Here is an 18,266-nt window from a genome sequence, read left to right as displayed (position 1 = left end):
CATCCAATCCATCCAACCCTTTTAACCCATCCATCCATCCATCCAATCCATCCAATCCATCCAATCCATCCATCCAATCCATCCATCCATCCATCCAATCCATCCATCCATCCATCCATCCATCCATCCAATCCATCCAACCCATCCAACCCATCCATCCATCCATCCATCCAACCCATCCAACCAATCCATCCATCCATCCATCCAACCCATCCAACCCATCCATCTATCCATCCAACCCATCCATCCATCCAATCCATCCAACCCACCCATCCATCCAATCCATCCAACCCATCCAACCCATCCAACCCATCCAACCCATCCATTCATCCATCCATCCATCCTTCCTTCCACCCAACCCATCCAATCCATCCATCCAATCCATCCACCCATCCATCCATCCATCCATCCATCCATCTAATCCATCCATCCATCCAATCCATCCATCCATCCATCCATTTAATCCATCCATCCAATCCATCCATCCAATCCATCCATCCAATCCATCCATCCAATCCATCCATCCATCCATCCATCCATCCAATCCATCCAATCCATCCATCCATCCAATCCATCCATCCAATCCATCCATCCATCCGAGCCATCCAATCCATCCATCCAATCCATCCATCCATCCATCCATCCATCCAACCCATCCATCCATCCAATCCATCCATCCAACCCATCCATCCATCCAATCCATCCATCCATCCATCCATCCATCCATCCATCCATCCATCCAACCATCCATCTAATCCATCCATCCATCCAATCCATCCATCCATCCATCCATCTAATCCATCCATCCATCCATCCATCCAATCCATCCATCCATCCATCCATACATTTAATCCATCCACCCAATCCATCCATCCAATCCATCAAATCCATCCATCCATCCATCCATCCAATCCATCCAACCCACCCATCCATCCAATCCATCCAACCCATCCATCCATCCATCCATCCATCCATCCATCCTTCCTTCCACCCAACCCATCTAACCCATCCAACCATCCATCTAATCCATCCATCCATCCATCCATCCAATCCATCCATCCATCCATCCATCCATCCATCCATCCATCCATCCATCCATCCATCTAATCCATCCATCCAATCCATCCATCCATCCATCCATTTAATCCATCCATCCAATCCATCCAATCCATCCATCCAATCCATCCATCCAATCCATCCAATCCATCCATCCATCCATCCATCCATCCATCCAATCCATCCATCCATCCATCCATCCAAGCCATCAATCCATCCATCCATCCAATCCATCCATCCAATCCATCCATCCAATCCATCCAATCCATCCATCCATCCATCCATCCATCCAATCCATCCATCCATCCAAGCCATCAATCCATCAATCCATCCATCCATCCATCCATCCATTTAATCCATCCATCCAATCCATCCATCCAATCCATCCATCCAATCCATCCAATCCATCCATCCATCCAATCCATTCATCCATCCAAGCCATCAATCCATCCAACCCTTTTAACCCATCCATCCATCCAATCCATCCAATCCATCCAATCCATCCATCCAATCCATCCATCCATCCAATCCATCCATCCATCCATCCATCCATCCATCCAATCCATCCAACCCATCCAACCCATCCATCCATCCATCCAACCCATCCAACCCATCCATCCATCCATCCAACCCATCCATCTATCCATCCAACCCATCCATCCATCCAATCCATCCAACCCACCCATCCATCCAATCCATCCAACCCATCCAACCCATCCAACCCATCCAACCCATCCATTCATTCATCCATCCATCCATCCTTCCTTCCACCCAACCCATCCAATCCATCCATCCAATCCATCCATCCATCCATCCATCCATCCATCTAATCCATCCATCCAATCCATCCATCCATCCATCCATTTAATCCATCCATCCAATCCATCCATCCAATCCATCCATCCAATCCATCCAATCCATCCATCCATCCATCCATCCATCCAATCCATCCAATCCATCCATCCATCCATCCATCCAATCCATCCATCCAATCCATCCATCCATCCGAGCCATCCAATCCATCCATCCAATCCATCCATCCATCCATCCATCCAACCCATCCATCCATCCAATCCATCCATCCAACCCATCCATCCATCCAATCCATCCATCCATCCATCCATCCATCCATCCATCCAACCATCCATCTAATCCATCCATCCATCCAATCCATCCATCCATCCATCCAATCCATCCATCCATCCATCCATCCATCCATCCATCTAATCCATCCATCCATCCATCCATCCAATCCATCCATCCATCCATCCATCCATCCATCCATACATTTAATCCATCCACCCAATCCATCCATCCAATCCATCAAATCCATCCATCCATCCATCCATCCATCCAATCCATCCAACCCACCCATCCATCCAATCCATCCAACCCATCCATCCATCCATCCATCCATCCTTCCTTCCACCCAACCCATCTAACCCATCCAACCATCCATCTAATCCATCCATCCATCCATCCATCCAATCCATCCATCCATCCATCCATCCATCCATCCATCTAATCCATCCATCCAATCCATCCATCCATCCATCCATTTAATCCATCCATCCAATCCATCCAATCCATCCATCCAATCCATCCATCCAATCCATCCAATCCATCCATCCATCCATCCATCCATCCATCCATCCATCCATCCAATCCATCCATCCATCCATCCATCCAAGCCATCAATCCATCCATCCATCCAATCCATCCATCCAATCCATCCATCCAATCCATCCAATCCATCCATCCATCCATCCATCCAATCCATCCATCCATCCAAGCCATCAATCCATCAATCCATCCATCCATCCATCCATCCATTTAATCCATCCATCCAATCCATCCATCCAATCCATCCATCCATCCAATCCATTCATCCATCCAAGCCATCAATCCATCCATCCATCCATCCATCCATCCATCCATCCATCCATCCAATCCATCCATCCAATCCATCATCCATCCATCCATCCACCCATCCAATCCATCCATCCATCCATCCATCCATCCATCCATCCATCCATCCATCCAACGCATCCAACGCATCCAACCCATCCAACCATCCATCTATTCCATCCATCCATCCATCCAATCCATCCATCCATCCAATCCAGGGGTGCCCAACCCTGCTCCTGCCGATCGACTGTCCTGCACAGTTTATCTCCAACCCTAATTAAACACACCTGCCTTTAATTTTCAAGTGATCCTGAACATAGACATAATAAATACATAGATGTGTATAATAAATTGGCCGCTGGAGCGTACAGCAACGGCGCTGCCATATTGCGGAGGGCAACTTTCCCATACCTCTCATTACGGGAATTGAGAAAAATGCCTGTTTCGTGTGCTGCTTGGGGCTGAACAAATCGCCACACAATTGAAAACAGGTCTCGGGAATTACCTTTCACAAACAAGACTGAAACTTTTTTTTCTGGTAGTATTTGGTCTTTATTTAATTAGTAATAGTAACGTACACCACGTACAAACCACTGAAATCGTTTGATAAATGTAAACTTTATCACTGTTTTTATCCAGGAAAACCGCAGCTCACCCGTTAACTTGCATTTGTTTATAGCGCAGTTTTGCCCTCAGCAAAATGGTGGACGCGTTGACGTATCGCAGCAACGTTCCAAAGCGGCCGATAGGGCGTCTATGTATTTATTATGTCTATGATCTTGAAGACCTTAATTTTTTGCTTCAGATCCTGAAGACCTTAATTGGTTGCTTCAGGTGTGTTTGATTGGGGTTGGAGATGTGCATGACTGTCGATCGGTAGGAGCAGGGTTGGGCACACCTGATCCATCCATCCATCCATCCATCCATTCATCCATCCATCCATCCAATCCATCCATCCATCCATCCATCCATCCATCCATCCATTTAATATATCCATCCAATCCATCCAATTCATCCATCAAATCCATCCATCCCATCCATCCAATCCATCCATCCATCCAATCCATCCATCCAAGCCATCCATCCATCAATCCAACCCATCCATCCAATCCAATCCATCTATCCATCCATCCAATCCATCCATCCATCCAATCCACTCCATCCACTCCATCCACTCCATCCAATCCATCCAATCCATCATCCAATCCATCCATCCATCCATCCAATCCAATCCAATCCATCCATCCAATACATCCAATACATCCAATCCAATACATCCATCCATCCAGGGTGTTTATGATCTGAGATGCTGGGATAGGCTCCAGCATTAGCAACCGTAGGACAAGCGGACAAGTTTGAAGAATGAATGGATGGATGGAGTTTTTAGAGCATTAATCCTAATATATTAAAACCAAGTCACTCGAACCAAGACTGTATTACAGATATTATGCTGGTTTGAATAATAAATAAATGGAATTAATGAATTGTATGGTGTCCATTTTAGAGAATGTATGGTCATCCTGATGAATTGCTATTAAGTTAAAGTAGCATAACAAACATCGAACAGTGCATTAAACCAAAATGAACTTAACAGCATATAACAAACATAACATGTATCTCGGGATTTTTGTTTGTATTATGTGTGCTGGTGTTTAATGGCTGGCTGGAGCACACACTCGCACAGTAATGCTGTGTTTGCTCTAGATGGCAGTGTACTCTAGAAATTCTTTCTTTTTTAACAAAACGCCTATTTTCCTGTAGATGGCAGCATTGACTCAAAAAATTTAATTCAAAGTCTTTCAAACTTCAAATGTCTTTGGCCAAGGAATGGTATTATCAGTGTAATTCATATAGTCCTAAAACATTGATGGGTAATTTGTGGCAAATTTCTTGTTCTATTAGGAAGGAAAATAAGTATACTGCATATGAGTATGATTTTATTATGTCAGAAGCTGAGGAAATAATTACATATTCAAAAAACAAAACCTTTGCCATAATTACACACTACTCATTCATATATGGACCTAAACATTCACAAAGTTGTGTGTTTCATATTTAAAAATATTTATAAGTATTTTTTCATAAACCTTAAATTTAACACAAGTTTATCAGTCATATGTAGTCTATTTAGTCTATTTAAGTTGCTATTTGTATTTAAAGCATTGTTAAAAATAATAGCTCTCAAAGTTGTTTAATTCTGGTGTACTGTAAATATTTTTATTTTGAATTTGTGGTGAATTACAATGGCTAAAAAAAGCATACTGACAACCCCCCCCCAACAATTCAGTTTGCACACATTGCTTGACACAAGTGATATCATGGCAATACAATGAATATGATAGAGTTTTAGTTTAATCCCATGGACAAAATTGGACAAAATTTTGCATGCATCCTCAGAATGTCCTGTTGTCGATGTGTGCCAAATTTAGTTAAGTTTGGACTTTGAGTTCAGCAGATATTGGGCATTTAATGCAAATGACACTAACAGCCTACGTGGAGTTTGACTACTTAACTGTAGAATTCAGAGGGAAAACAATCAACTTGATTCTAGCACATACAGTTGCAAAGATATAATGAAAAACAGCCTCATACGTGTCTTTTGGACCTGAGGAGCGGTGCATGTATCGGACAAGATGGGTTCTCTGCGTTTTACAATCTCTGACACCCAGAAATTGTACAGAACAAACTCAAAAGGGTTGCAGTGTTTAGATGATTGTATGAAATTTTCAGGTTTTGTTTATTCTGTAGTTCCCCCTCTCCCCAACAGATGTCTCTGTCGATCCCTGATGGTCAGACTCAGCACATGCTGGATGTCTTCACACAGATGTTGTCTATGGGAGACTCTGGTTGGCTCTTCAGCGGCAGGGGTGGGGGGTGCTTTATATCCTGAACCGGGCTCTTTACTCTGGCCAGAATCATGTAGGCTGCTTTCAGGCAGGAGCCCTCCTCATCCTCACACTGTTCTCAGATCGCATGAGGAGCAGGGATGGCCGGGGGACGCAGAGGACTGGTGGCCCCGCAGAACACTTTCCTGGAGAATATAGTCCGCCGCTCCAACGGTGAGAGAAGCCTTTCACTATTTCCTATTGGGGAAATCATTTATTCTGCAACATTACAGTCAACTCACTCCATGTGCTTTAGCTGTGCCTACATATAGTATAGCCATTCATTTCTCGTACTGTTGTACCACAATGATTGCACTGATATGATATGAGTTTATTTGGAATTTCACACATTAAATTATCTGTAGTTTTAGGCTGACGTGCTTGTGTATGTTTGTGTGTATATATATATATATATATATATATATATATATATATATATATATATATATATATATATATATATATATATATATTTTATATACATATATAAAATATGTATTACTATTAGCCAGCGTATTTCACATTTCATATTTGTATGCAATTTTAAGTAGGGATTTAGAATTGATTCATTTGGGAATAAAGACAGGACAAAAATCTTAAAGTTTATTAAAAAGATGTTTGTTCTTGCTGTAACTTTTCCTTTCAACTTTTCAGTTTGGACATTTTCTCATAGACAGACAGGTATATAGCTGATGTTTTGCTGTGGTTCAGTCCCATCCATCCCACTGTGGTGCTGTTTCTGTTTATCGTTTCTTGCGTTGACATCTGTAGTTTGTAGATCTAGATCAGTATAAGTGATTTCTCATATCCCTTAATTCATTCTCTGTATATTGTACTGGCAATGTGCTTTCACTATATTTTCACTATTATGGGAGGAATGTGGGAGGAATCAACACCCTAGTAAAAGAGGCAAAATCTGTATTAATAGAGATCTGAAAATGATGAGCTACTTCTTTAATCACTTGCTGGTGAAATCACATTATACGACAAAACAATCACTTTTTTTTTACTCTGTTTTAAAGTAATCCTGTTTGATCTTTCTTTACATTCTACACTGTGACTGTAGAAAGCTCATGAATATTTAATGAGGTAATTAACGATTGGCTGTCTGTTGGTTAACAACATTCACTGGATTCTTTCGTTTCACACTGTATTTGGCGATACAGTTTGGGCATCAAATTTAGAGTTATCTATGAAGCATTGTTAAAGGTGGTGTTTAAGGTGCTCTAAATGGTTATTTCAAAGAAGCGTATCAGATATCAGACATTCTATTCTTCAGCAGTCACCACTGCTAGCAGAAACCATAGGTTTCTAGAATTCACCTATGGAATTGTTTATTACTTCAAGAGTAAAGTTGCGGTCACATTAACCATTGTTCAGCGAGTTTGGGAATGTCACATGGGGGCGAAAGATTTCCCCACACAGATTTCACATCATGTTTAAATTGGTCACGTGCATTCGCCATGTTGACCAACAGAACGCTGCTTGGTTTTGAACATTGCTACACTAGTAATGTACGATGGATCTTTTTTGCCCTGTGAAATTTTGGCTAATGTGACCGCAGCTTAAGGTGAATGTGGGATCTAGTGTTTTTACTTATATCAGAATTAAGTCTTGACTTTTGAGACCCCTATGTTATTGCTGATGTAACCAAAATGAAAAAAAAATTCCTTCCTGGCAGACACCAATTTTGTTTTGGGGAATGCCCAAATAGTGGATTGGCCTATTGTCTACAGCAATGATGGATTCTGCAAGCTGTCTGGTTACCATCGTGCTGAAGTCATGCAGAAGAGCAGCACATGCAGGTGCTTCCCTGTTTTTATGATTTAAAATGAACTGCTTCTAAGTCATATCATTGTCAATTAAGGGAGTAGTTCACTTCAGAATTAAAATTTCCTGATAATTTACCCCCGTTACTCCCCCACGTCATCCAAGACGTTCATGTCTTTCGTTCTTCAGTCGAAAAGAAATTAAAGTTTTTGAAGAGAACACTCCAGGATTTTCTCCAAATAGTGACTTCAATGGAGTACAACGGGTTGAAGGTCCAAATGTGAGTTTCAGTGCAGCTTCAAAGTCTCAACACGATCCCAGCTGAGGAATAAAAGTACTAGACAAGCCATCAACCATTAAAAAAAAATAAAAAATGTATATACTTTTTAACCACAAATGCTCGTCTTGCACGTCCACGACTTCACAAATTACATAATCCCGCTGGAAAGGTCACTTGTAGGGTACGTTCCACGTTTCCACGTTGCTGGAAAGGTGGAAAATGTAGGGTAGGGCGAAAAACTCTCATTTTCTCCTCCAACTTCAAAATGGTCCGACATCGTCATTTTACCTTTTAATATAATTACATTTTTTGTAAATGGCGTTTGACTTAGTCTTTGCACGTTGGCTTTGTAAACACTAGGTCGGTACTTCCGCCAGCGAGAGCTAGTGCAAGACGAGCATTTGTGGAACAGAAGTAGGTAAATGTTTATTTTTTTAGAAAATTTGCGCTGGTTTGTCTAGATCAGACTCTTATTCCTCGGCTGGATCGTGTCGAGACTTTGAAGCTGCACTGAAACTCACATTTGGACCTTCAACCCTTTGGACTCCATTGAAGTCACTATATGGAGAAAAATCCTGGAGTGTTTTCCTCCAAAAACCTTCATTTCTTTTCGACCGAAGAAAGAAAGACATGAATATCTTGGATGACGTGGGGGAGAATAAATTATCTGGAAATTTTAATTCTGAAGTGAGCTAATCCTTTAACAAATCAGGACCATAACTATGTAATGGAGACTAACCGCAACCTCAAGTTGTTAGATCATGGATTTGGCAACATGGCTCACAGCTTGAGTTTATGGCTCACTCAGTATTTTAATAGAGATTGGTTATGTGCACATCTTTGTCCTTCTCTCAGCTTCATGTATGGGGAACTCACTGACAAAGAAACCTGCGAGAAGGTCCGCCAGACCTTTGAGAACTATGAGATGAACTCCTTTGAAATACTTATGTACAAGAAGAACCGTGAGTTGGCTATTTGAAATCATTTGAAAGAGTTTATTCTTATCATATTTAAAAAGGAATTTAAAAACAAAATGGCTGATATTGCAGGGATGCCAGTGTGGTTCTTCATCAAAATTGCTCCCATCCGAAACGAGCAGGACAAAGTTGTACTCTTCCTCTGCACTTTCAGTGATATCACTGCATTCAAGCAGCCTATTGAAGATGACTCATCTAAAGGTTTGATTTGACTCATTTCCCATCAGCCAAAACATTTCATTAGATGTAAATTGCATCAGGAAAGGGAAACTGTACTCTGTGTGTGACTTTAGATTTATAAGGATGTTGTTTTTTTGACTGCTGGGACAATTTCAATTTTTTTTATATATTTACCATGCAGGAATGAGACCCACTTTATAATACTGATTTTTTAAACACTCCTTACATTATACATGTATTTTCCTCTAACCATTTCCTCTTTTTATATGACTGAAGGCTGGGGAAAGTTTGCTCGGCTGACGCGAGCGTTGACCAGCAGCCGTGGTGTTTTACAGCAGCTCACACCCACTGTCCACAAGGGCGAGAACGTCCACAAGCACTCCCGTCTGGCCGAGGTGATCACTGTTGTGTGTGTGTGTGTGTGTGTGTGTGTCTACATGTGTGTTCTAGCACTTTCATCAAAGCAACACTCCATCCATTTATACCTGAGCCCTCTTGGCCAAGAGTGTATGAAGCAATCGCAAAAGCCCCTCTGCTGTATTGAGATAAATCTCCAACATGTGCAGCTGCTGTTCACGTCAGTCACACACACCACATCAACGTCCCCCTCAGTTCCTGCATCGGCTCTAAAACGCATTCTGAGCACATTTTGGCACGCTATATGGTATGCATACAGTGCATGTGATGTAAATTACATCATCAGCATAGTGCATGTGTCTAGATTAATTTGTCGCTGTGTGCTTAGCTCATAAATGAGCCTGAAAAAAACCGGAACAACAAGAGATTCTTGCTTAACACTTTATGTTGCAGTGTCCTTGTTACATATGTTACATGTACTTACCATAATAGCAACAGCAAATTATGCAACTATTCAACATGCAACTAACCCTCAAACAAATTCTACCCTAGCTGACTAAATAACCCAGTACTTAAATATATGTAACAATGAAACCTTAAAATAAAGTGTAACCGATTCTTAAAACTGTAGTTTAAACATGTATTAAGGCATTTTTATCAGCCATAGCTTCAGGAGAGAAATAGTGCAGATACTGGACAGAGAAACATGCCATCAAATGCTATCGAATGGAGTATACTTTACCCTCTTATATTATTTGGGTCCAAACTCACTGCAAAAAATTGCTGTAAAAAAACGACCAAATTTTGACAGTAACGTGCTGTTTTCCATTAAATCAGCAATATACCGTAGAAAAGATGCATTCTTGGTGATATTTGTCGTTTTCGAGAAAGTAGCCTACAGGAATATACTGTAAATTATCAGCGCTCAAAGTCGACACTCAGAGGCTGTGTTCCAAATCACACTCTATACCTTTACTCTATACCTACCTCATTCACTAATCTAACTATTCACAGTTCACTAATATAGTCCACTTGACTGAGTGAATAATTTCATAGTTAATTCAGTTCATTTTCTTAGTTAATTCAGACACTGATGAACACCTTCTGTTAACAAGCAGAATCACTGAAGGAGAGAGGAACAAGAAGAACAAAAAAAAGATGAAATCAACTGTAGATAAAATACATTAAATATTAGCAAAAGATCTCAGTAGAGGAGGATTAAACAACTCCACAAACAGCATTACCAGCTTCACTTATTACTAACCAGACTGACTTTATTTCTGTCAGACGTCTACAGAAGTTAAAAGGTGACAGAGGCTTAGAAGGAATTTTATTGGGCTCTTGACCCTTGACTTCTGAACATTAGTTGATCTTTGGCTGCTTTAGCTGTGACTTTAAAATACATTTGCTATGGCAAAAAAGCTTAAATAAATCAAGATCAGATGCTGGTTACTATTTTTTAATGGTCACAATCATCACCTAGTGGCCTGATACACTTGTTGAGATCTATCAGGGATTTGACATCCAGAAAATATGAAGGATTTTGATAGGTTTATGCTCAAAACATTTTGAACTTCTACTGTAGATCTGCCAGACACCAATAATCGACCTATGAATCTCAACAAAGGTGACAATCAAAAGTTTCATGCTGCAATGCATGTTCGGTTCCACCATATTACAAAAAAATCGTCCATGACTCCCAGGATGCATTGCAGCAGGAAAACATTATGCAGCTGAATTGTCTGGTTATTTTCTTTCATTTTTACTTTTTGCTTTTATTTTTGCTGTTGGTATTGTATTGATTTTTAGCAGCGTGTTTTGTGATGTTCAGATTTGATGATATCTTTTTTGTTGATTGTCACCATTGTTCAGATGCACTGGCTGATTCTTGATGTCTGTGTGTTTGTTTATCTGAAGCCACAGTTCAACATTTTTTAGTGAATTATGAGTTTAAAAATCCTTCATAACTGATTGCGCAGCACTGCTTGATCTTTTGGAGTAGTTACACTGTGCAGTGATATAAAATTAAGTTGTATTAAAACAACACATTTTTGATAAGGGATTAAGACACTGGATGAGATTGGTAATCAGCAACACCTGATTTAATTTTTGTTGGCTTTGTTTCTGCCACAACATATGTGTCTTAAAAACACACAGTTACAGCAGCCAAAGAAAAACTCATGTTGAAGTCAAGGGTCAAGAGCCCAACTAAAGCAAACACAGATCTCCATAAGGGTAACGTCAAATTAAACAAAACAACATCTAAACCTCTATTAATTCTCAATAGGAATTTCTGTAGATGTATGAAAACAAAACTGGTTAGTAATAAAGTCAGTTGTAGTTTTTGTGTTTTGCTTTTTTATCTTATTGTTGTTCCTCTGTCCTTCAGTGATTCTGCTTGTTAACATCAGGTGTTCATCACTAATGCTCAATCATCAGTTAATTAATCACTGAATTATATCATTAACTTCAACACTGCTTCAGTGTTACTCCAACACTCTGTAGTGTGGACACACTCCTGTTTATTTAAAACTGAAGATTTAGCAGTGGGGTTAAGGGTTAAATGTGTCAAATAAATAAAAAACGTATTTTAAAGGATAATTTAACGGTAATCAACTGTAAATTAAGTAAGGGTTAATGCCCGACGAGGTGTCCATTGTCAGGTTTTAATGGACGACGGCGAGGTGTGAACCGGCCGACGCGAAGTCCATTAAAACCTGACAATGGACACCTCGTCGGGCATTAACCCGCTTATACCATGGTCACTTGCCAAACAATTTTTTTTTAAAACATTAGTTTATATTTTAATTAGGCTAAATTTAGTTTTTACAAATAATAACTTGCCTGACGGTTTATTTAGCAACCGGAGATATTTATAGTCCGCTCAGCTTGTAGAACCCTTCACGCTGTACTCTCCTCCTGCCTTGGTTGTCTGGACAGCTGCGTAAAACTCCCGCAGGGTCTCATTCAGAGCAGCAGCGGTGTAATTTTCAAAGCTGGAGTCCATTTCTTTTTGAACAATAAAGTCTCTGAGTGTATTTACTGCCCATTTCGTATTTTTTTTCGTGTTGATCTCATCTTTTTCGTCTTCTATTTGATTTAATTCTCCCGGTGTTATCTCTTTGTGTGGTTTCTCCGTTTTATTTACATTTTTTCTTTCTTCAGCAGCATCCCAGTCGTCAAAGTTGTCATATTCTCCATAAATGTTAAAAGAAATTTAAAGCTTTAAATTTAAAGTCGCTCATTGTTGTATTAGTAGGCTATGTAATATCTAACTAACGTTAGATGTTTGTTTTGATAGAGCAAATTGTTAACGGATACTTTGACTGCATGTTGTTATGGTTACTCACAGCTGTTGTAGGCAGCGCATTTATTTATTAATTTCGAATGGTAAACAGGCAGTTTCACCAGAACTACTTTACTAGGTGTCCTCTATCACTTTTTAACGGACACCCTGCAGCCAATCAGAATCGAGTATTCACCCAGACCATGGTATAATTTACAACAAAAACTGTAGAAAAACAGCAATTTACTAGCAACCACAGCTGCCAGTAGATTAACGTAAAATCAAGTAAAAACAGTAATATACTGTAAAATGTCTTTTAAAAAACAGTCTTTACAGATTTATTAAACGAAAGAAGTTCATTTTACTGAAATATTAGTGAAAGTTCATAGAAAAAAGTAATGCTGTTATGTGGGTGGTGGATGAACCCAGGCGCAGACAGGATGCGGTGACACAACGTTTAATAATAGACACAAACAGGGAAAACAAAACCCACAAGGGGGCAAAACTGGACTGGAACAGGAATAACTAAACTAGACTAAGACTTGACAAACTAGACTATAAATAACAACAGAAACAGGTACAGTAATACACTAGACAAAACTCTCACAAGGTACTCACAGGTAAGTTAACACGCAGATAGGAATCACAGTATCAAACAACGTCAAACAATTAACCGACACAGGACAGCAAACGCAAGGGGATTATATAGGGAACACTAATGACGAGGACAGGTGGAACTGACTAGACAATAATGACAAGACGAGGGTAACAAGGGGGCGGAGTTACATAACAAGACAACACAAGCACATGGCCCAAATAACAGACCATGCGCTTGTACACAAAACATGATTCTGTCATGATCCTGCCTCACGAACAGGGAAAATCAAGAACACTAAGGCAGAATCATGACAGCGGCTTCCAGACGCTCCTCAGGGGGACATTAAACACGGGACATGACAGACTGTGACAAAGACACAAACCAACAATACATGACAAAAACAAAGGCATACACAAAAAGACAATTACTGGGTTGGGGTGAAACATCAAAAACAATAAACAAGGCAGGGGAGGTGGAGGAAACACAAAGTTCTTAGGGGGCAGTCCAGGGTGAATAGGTGGACTAGGGGTCTTGGGTTGACAAGGTGATGATCTTGGGCGGGGAGTCCGGGGAGAACTGGATGGGCACACACGAGGAACAGTCCGAGGGGAGGTGGAGACAGGGGAAACAGTCCGGGGACTAGTGGCAACAGGGACAAACGGAGAAACAGTCCGGGAATTAGTGGAGACAGGGGCGAACGGGAAGACAGACTGGGATACTGTATTGGCGGCAGCAGCAACAGACTCAGACACAGAGGATGTGGAAACGGGACTCCTGACGGGGAACATTGCAGGCGAAGGGGCATGACTGGGTGCAGCGCTCTCAGTGGCAGACTTGGGTGCAACGCTCACAGGGACAGGATCGGGGGCAGTGCTCACAGGGACAGGATCAGGTGTAGCACTCACAGGGACAGGATCGGGTGCGGCGCTCACAGTGGTAGGCTTGGGAATAGAGCTCACAGACACAGTTGGCTCGGGACAAGACATGACGGGCACATCGAGGATCTTGACAAGCTTGGCAAGGTAGTCTGCTAGAGTCTCGGCAGCGACAATGATAGGCAACCTCTGACGAGCAGACACCGCTTGCAGGACTGCTTCTGCAGCTTGATCGGCCGAATGATAGTGGAGAGTTTGGCTTTTAAACAAGCAGATGAGATGCCGTCTGGGCCTGAGGCTTTCCTAGTCTTCTGTTTTTTGAAGACTCTGCTCACGTCCTCCACACAGACCTTAAGCTCAGGTTGGATGGCAGGAGGGGGGAGTAATGGGAGTGCAGGAGGTGATTGTGAATTTGTGAAGTGCAGGTCAGAGCCGTTGTGTGGTGTGAATGAGGGCTTTTCAAACTTGTAATAAAATGAGTTTAAATCATCAGCCAGGTATTGATTGTCCACAGATCGGGGGGATGGTGACTTGAAGTTGGTGATGTTCCTCAGGCCATTCCAGACTGATGATGGGTCGTTGGATGAAAACTGTTTTTTCAGTTTTTCAGAGTAGCTTCTTTTAGCAACTCTGATCTCCTTTGTCAATCTGTTTCTGGCCTGGTTATACAAGATTTTATCCCCACTTCTGTAGGCATCCTCTTTGGCATGACACAGGTGTTTGAGTTTCCCATTAAACCATGGTTCATCATTAGTAAATGATAAGAATGTCCTGGTAGGAATGCATGTATCCTCACAGAAACTTATATATGATGTTACAGTATCTGTGAGCTCATCCAGATCGTCGGTAGCAGCTTCAAAAACAGTCCAATCAGTGCAATCAAAGCAGGCCTGTAGATTCTGCTCTGCTTCATTAGTCCATCTTTTTACAGTCCTTATTAGAGGTTTAGCTGATTTCAGTTTCTGCCTGTAGGTCGGTATGAGATGAACCAAACAGTGATCAGAGAGCCCCAAAGCTGCCCATGGGACGGAGTGATACGCATTCTTTATTGTGGTGTAACAGGGGTCCAGTATATTACTGTCTCTGGTGGGACATGTAACGTGCCGTCTGTATTTTGGTAGTTCACGGGAAAGATTTTCTTTGTTAAAATCCCCAAGAATGATTAAAAGAGAGTCAGGATACCTTTGTTCTGTTTCAGCTATATGTTCAGCCAGCTGTTGTAGCGCCGCGCTCACACACGCGTCTGGAAGGATGTATACATTCACGAGAATGAAAGAGGAAAACTCCCGAGGCGAGTAGAAAGGTTTACAGTTTATGAAATAAACGGCTCGCTTCCCGCGTTTATGTCTGACCGTGCGTTTGAACAACAACGCTGCCCCTCCGACGAGAATGTCCTGCAAGACGTCTGAATAATCAAAAACTGTAGAAAAGGTTTCTAGTGTGTGTTTCCTAATGTCCAGTAGTTCGTCTTTGGTGAAACTGATAGGAAAAGAATGACTAAACGCAGAACAAACGAACAAAAACAACACAATAGCTGGAGAGGCCCACACCGAGGCAGCCGTCTACGGTGCCATCTTTGGATACTGAGTATCCAAGATGTGGAAGTATCCATCTTGGATACTTTTAAGCAATGTAAAAAGGTTATTTATGTATGTTTATTCTGAAATTAATTAAATAATGGTTTGTATTTTAAAAAAAATGTCTATCGTGTGTCATTATGTGTAGTAAGTTGGCTCATAGGATTTATATTTCGTGCTTCAGAACTTCCGTTATGGGAACATAGTGAGCATGGATTGACATAGTGAGCATTGACATAGTGAGCATTGACATAGTTGACATAGTGAGCATTGACATAGTGCACATTGACATAGTGAGCATTGAGATAGTGAGCATTGACATAGTGAGCATTGAAATAGTTGACATAGTGAGCATTGACATAGTAGACATAGTGAGCATTGACATAGTGAGCATTGACATAGTTGACATAGTGAGCATTGACATAGTTGACATAGTGAGCATTGACATAGTGAGCATTGACATAGTTGACATAGTGAGCATTGAAATAGCGAGCATTTACATAGTGAGAATTGAGATAGTGAGCATTGACATAGTGAGCATTGACATAGTGAGCATTGACATAGTTGGCATAGTGAGCACTGACATAGTAGACATAGTGAGCATTGACATAGTGAGCATTGACATAGTTGACATAGTGAGCATTGACGTAGTTGACATAGTGAGCATTGATGCTCCCTGGATTTCACGGTGCATTGTGGGACTTTTTAGGGAGCGAATGTTTCAGTGCACCTTAAAATGTCCGACTCCCTGATTAGTGCCCTGACTACTGGACTAGGGCGCTGATTGAGACGCAGACACACACTGAGTTGGCTCTGTTCTGAAGCTTTTTGTCGCAGACTTAAAGGGGGATGAGCTTCTTCTGTCTCCTTGTCTGCTCTTGGCTTAAGTTCCTTTGGATAGAAGCAAGCGTGTGCAAATCTCCATCCCCAGATTCAGGCTGTCACTGTCAAACACGTGCGGAAACAGTCACGTCTCTCTCACTCCTATCTGTCATTCTCTCGGTTACAGTTTACCCTTATGGAACAAAAATATATGGGAATAAACTGCAAAAATGTATTGTATGTGATATATTACATAATCCATTTCCTTATATGGGAAACTAGTGTTTGTATTTTTCAATATACTGCAAAATATTAATTGACCATGTATGGCTATATATCAATACATCTAAAATATTTATAGATCAAGACTATAAAGCATTACATGTAAATAGCATTCAGAAAGTTTGATCCTTTATTGTGTATATACATTTTACATACATTCTCATATAAATGTGAATGTATGTTCACACATAGTATTACAAAGTGATTTACTAAATATAAAATTACCTACATTATGATATATTAGTAAATATATTGTCACATATTTTTCAATATATTGTAATATATAACACAAATATATTATTCTGTATATTTTCAAATATACTGTTAAACCATTGCATATATTGATCATTCATAATTCATATATAGGGAAATATATTTTCCTTCCATCAGGATGCTGTTTGTGAGCTGAGGAAATTTTATTGTGCTGTCTTATATAATGTTCATAAATTTTCTTCAGATAGTTACTCAGTCATCTTCTTGTTCCCTGTCAGGTACTGCAGCTTGGCTCGGACATCCTCCCTCAGTACAAGCAAGAGGCTCCGAAAACCCCCCCGCACATCATCCTGCACTACTGCACCTTCAAGACCACCTGGGACTGGGTGATTCTCATCCTCACCTTCTACACGGCCATCATGGTCCCCTACAACGTGTCCTTCAAGACCAAGCAAAACAACGTCACGTGGCTGGTAGTCGACAGCATTGTGGATGTGATATTCCTGGTGGACATCGTGCTCAACTTCCACACCACCTTTGTTGGACCCGCTGGGGAGGTGATCTCAGACCCAAAGCTAATCCGCATGAACTACGTGAAGACCTGGTTCGTCATTGACCTTCTCTCCTGTCTTCCTTACGACGTCATTAATGCCTTTGAGAACGTTGACGAGGTGAGTTTTCTTTCTCTTCACCGATTGGACACTGTCCCTTTAGGGATACAACAGGTTGTTACTGGGGCAGTAGCCTCAAAGGGACAACTTTTTACTTTAACTACCCCTAAAAAGTACATATTGCCCTTGTTGTTCAAGATGACATTGTTTAAATTGTTTATCTAGAGGAGAACTGGCTCCCTGGTGTAGCCTGGGATATCCCAAGGTTTTTTTCTCCTGCTTAATTTCAATCCTTACCTCTGGCTTATTCGCACATCTTGATTTTACAAAATTAGACGTGTCTCTTGTTCAACATATTTTGTTGATCCTGGAACAACATTACGGTCTGAAAATGTAGTCCTAACCCTAACCCTACCCATAATTTCTCCCTAAAATCAGAGGGAAATGATAGATGAATAACGCTGATGTAGAAGCACCTAACTCTGGTTGTGAACCTAAACTTAACATAAACTGTAAACTTGTCCCTCAAATCTGACTGGTTGATAAGATGATATTCCAGGATCAACAAAGGTGTTGATTCAGGAACATG

The 18,266-nt window shown here is 40.9% G+C and overlaps 1 protein-coding gene across 1 annotated transcript in view; it reads left to right on the top strand.

The window, feature by feature from the left end:
* Positions 1–5,871: 5,871 nt before the first annotated feature.
* kcnh1b (potassium voltage-gated channel, subfamily H (eag-related), member 1b) overlaps positions 5,872–18,266 on the top strand; it is a 67,508-nt gene continuing 55,113 nt past the window's right edge. The window contains exons 1-6 of the mRNA XM_077231947.1: positions 5,872–6,023; positions 7,531–7,654; positions 8,755–8,861; positions 8,949–9,077; positions 9,333–9,451; positions 17,345–17,737. Coding sequence (XP_077088062.1) covers positions 5,951–6,023; positions 7,531–7,654; positions 8,755–8,861; positions 8,949–9,077; positions 9,333–9,451; positions 17,345–17,737 — 945 coding nt within the window. The 5' untranslated portion in view covers positions 5,872–5,950. The remainder of the gene's footprint in view (positions 6,024–7,530; positions 7,655–8,754; positions 8,862–8,948; positions 9,078–9,332; positions 9,452–17,344; positions 17,738–18,266) is intronic.

This window comes from Siphateles boraxobius, unplaced genomic scaffold (genome assembly GCF_051911475.1).
Source record: "Siphateles boraxobius isolate OS27281-9 unplaced genomic scaffold, OSU_SipBor_1 160, whole genome shotgun sequence".
Lineage (NCBI taxonomy): Eukaryota > Metazoa > Chordata > Actinopteri > Cypriniformes > Leuciscidae > Siphateles > Siphateles boraxobius.
This window is presented reverse-complemented; position numbering and strand designations above follow the sequence as displayed.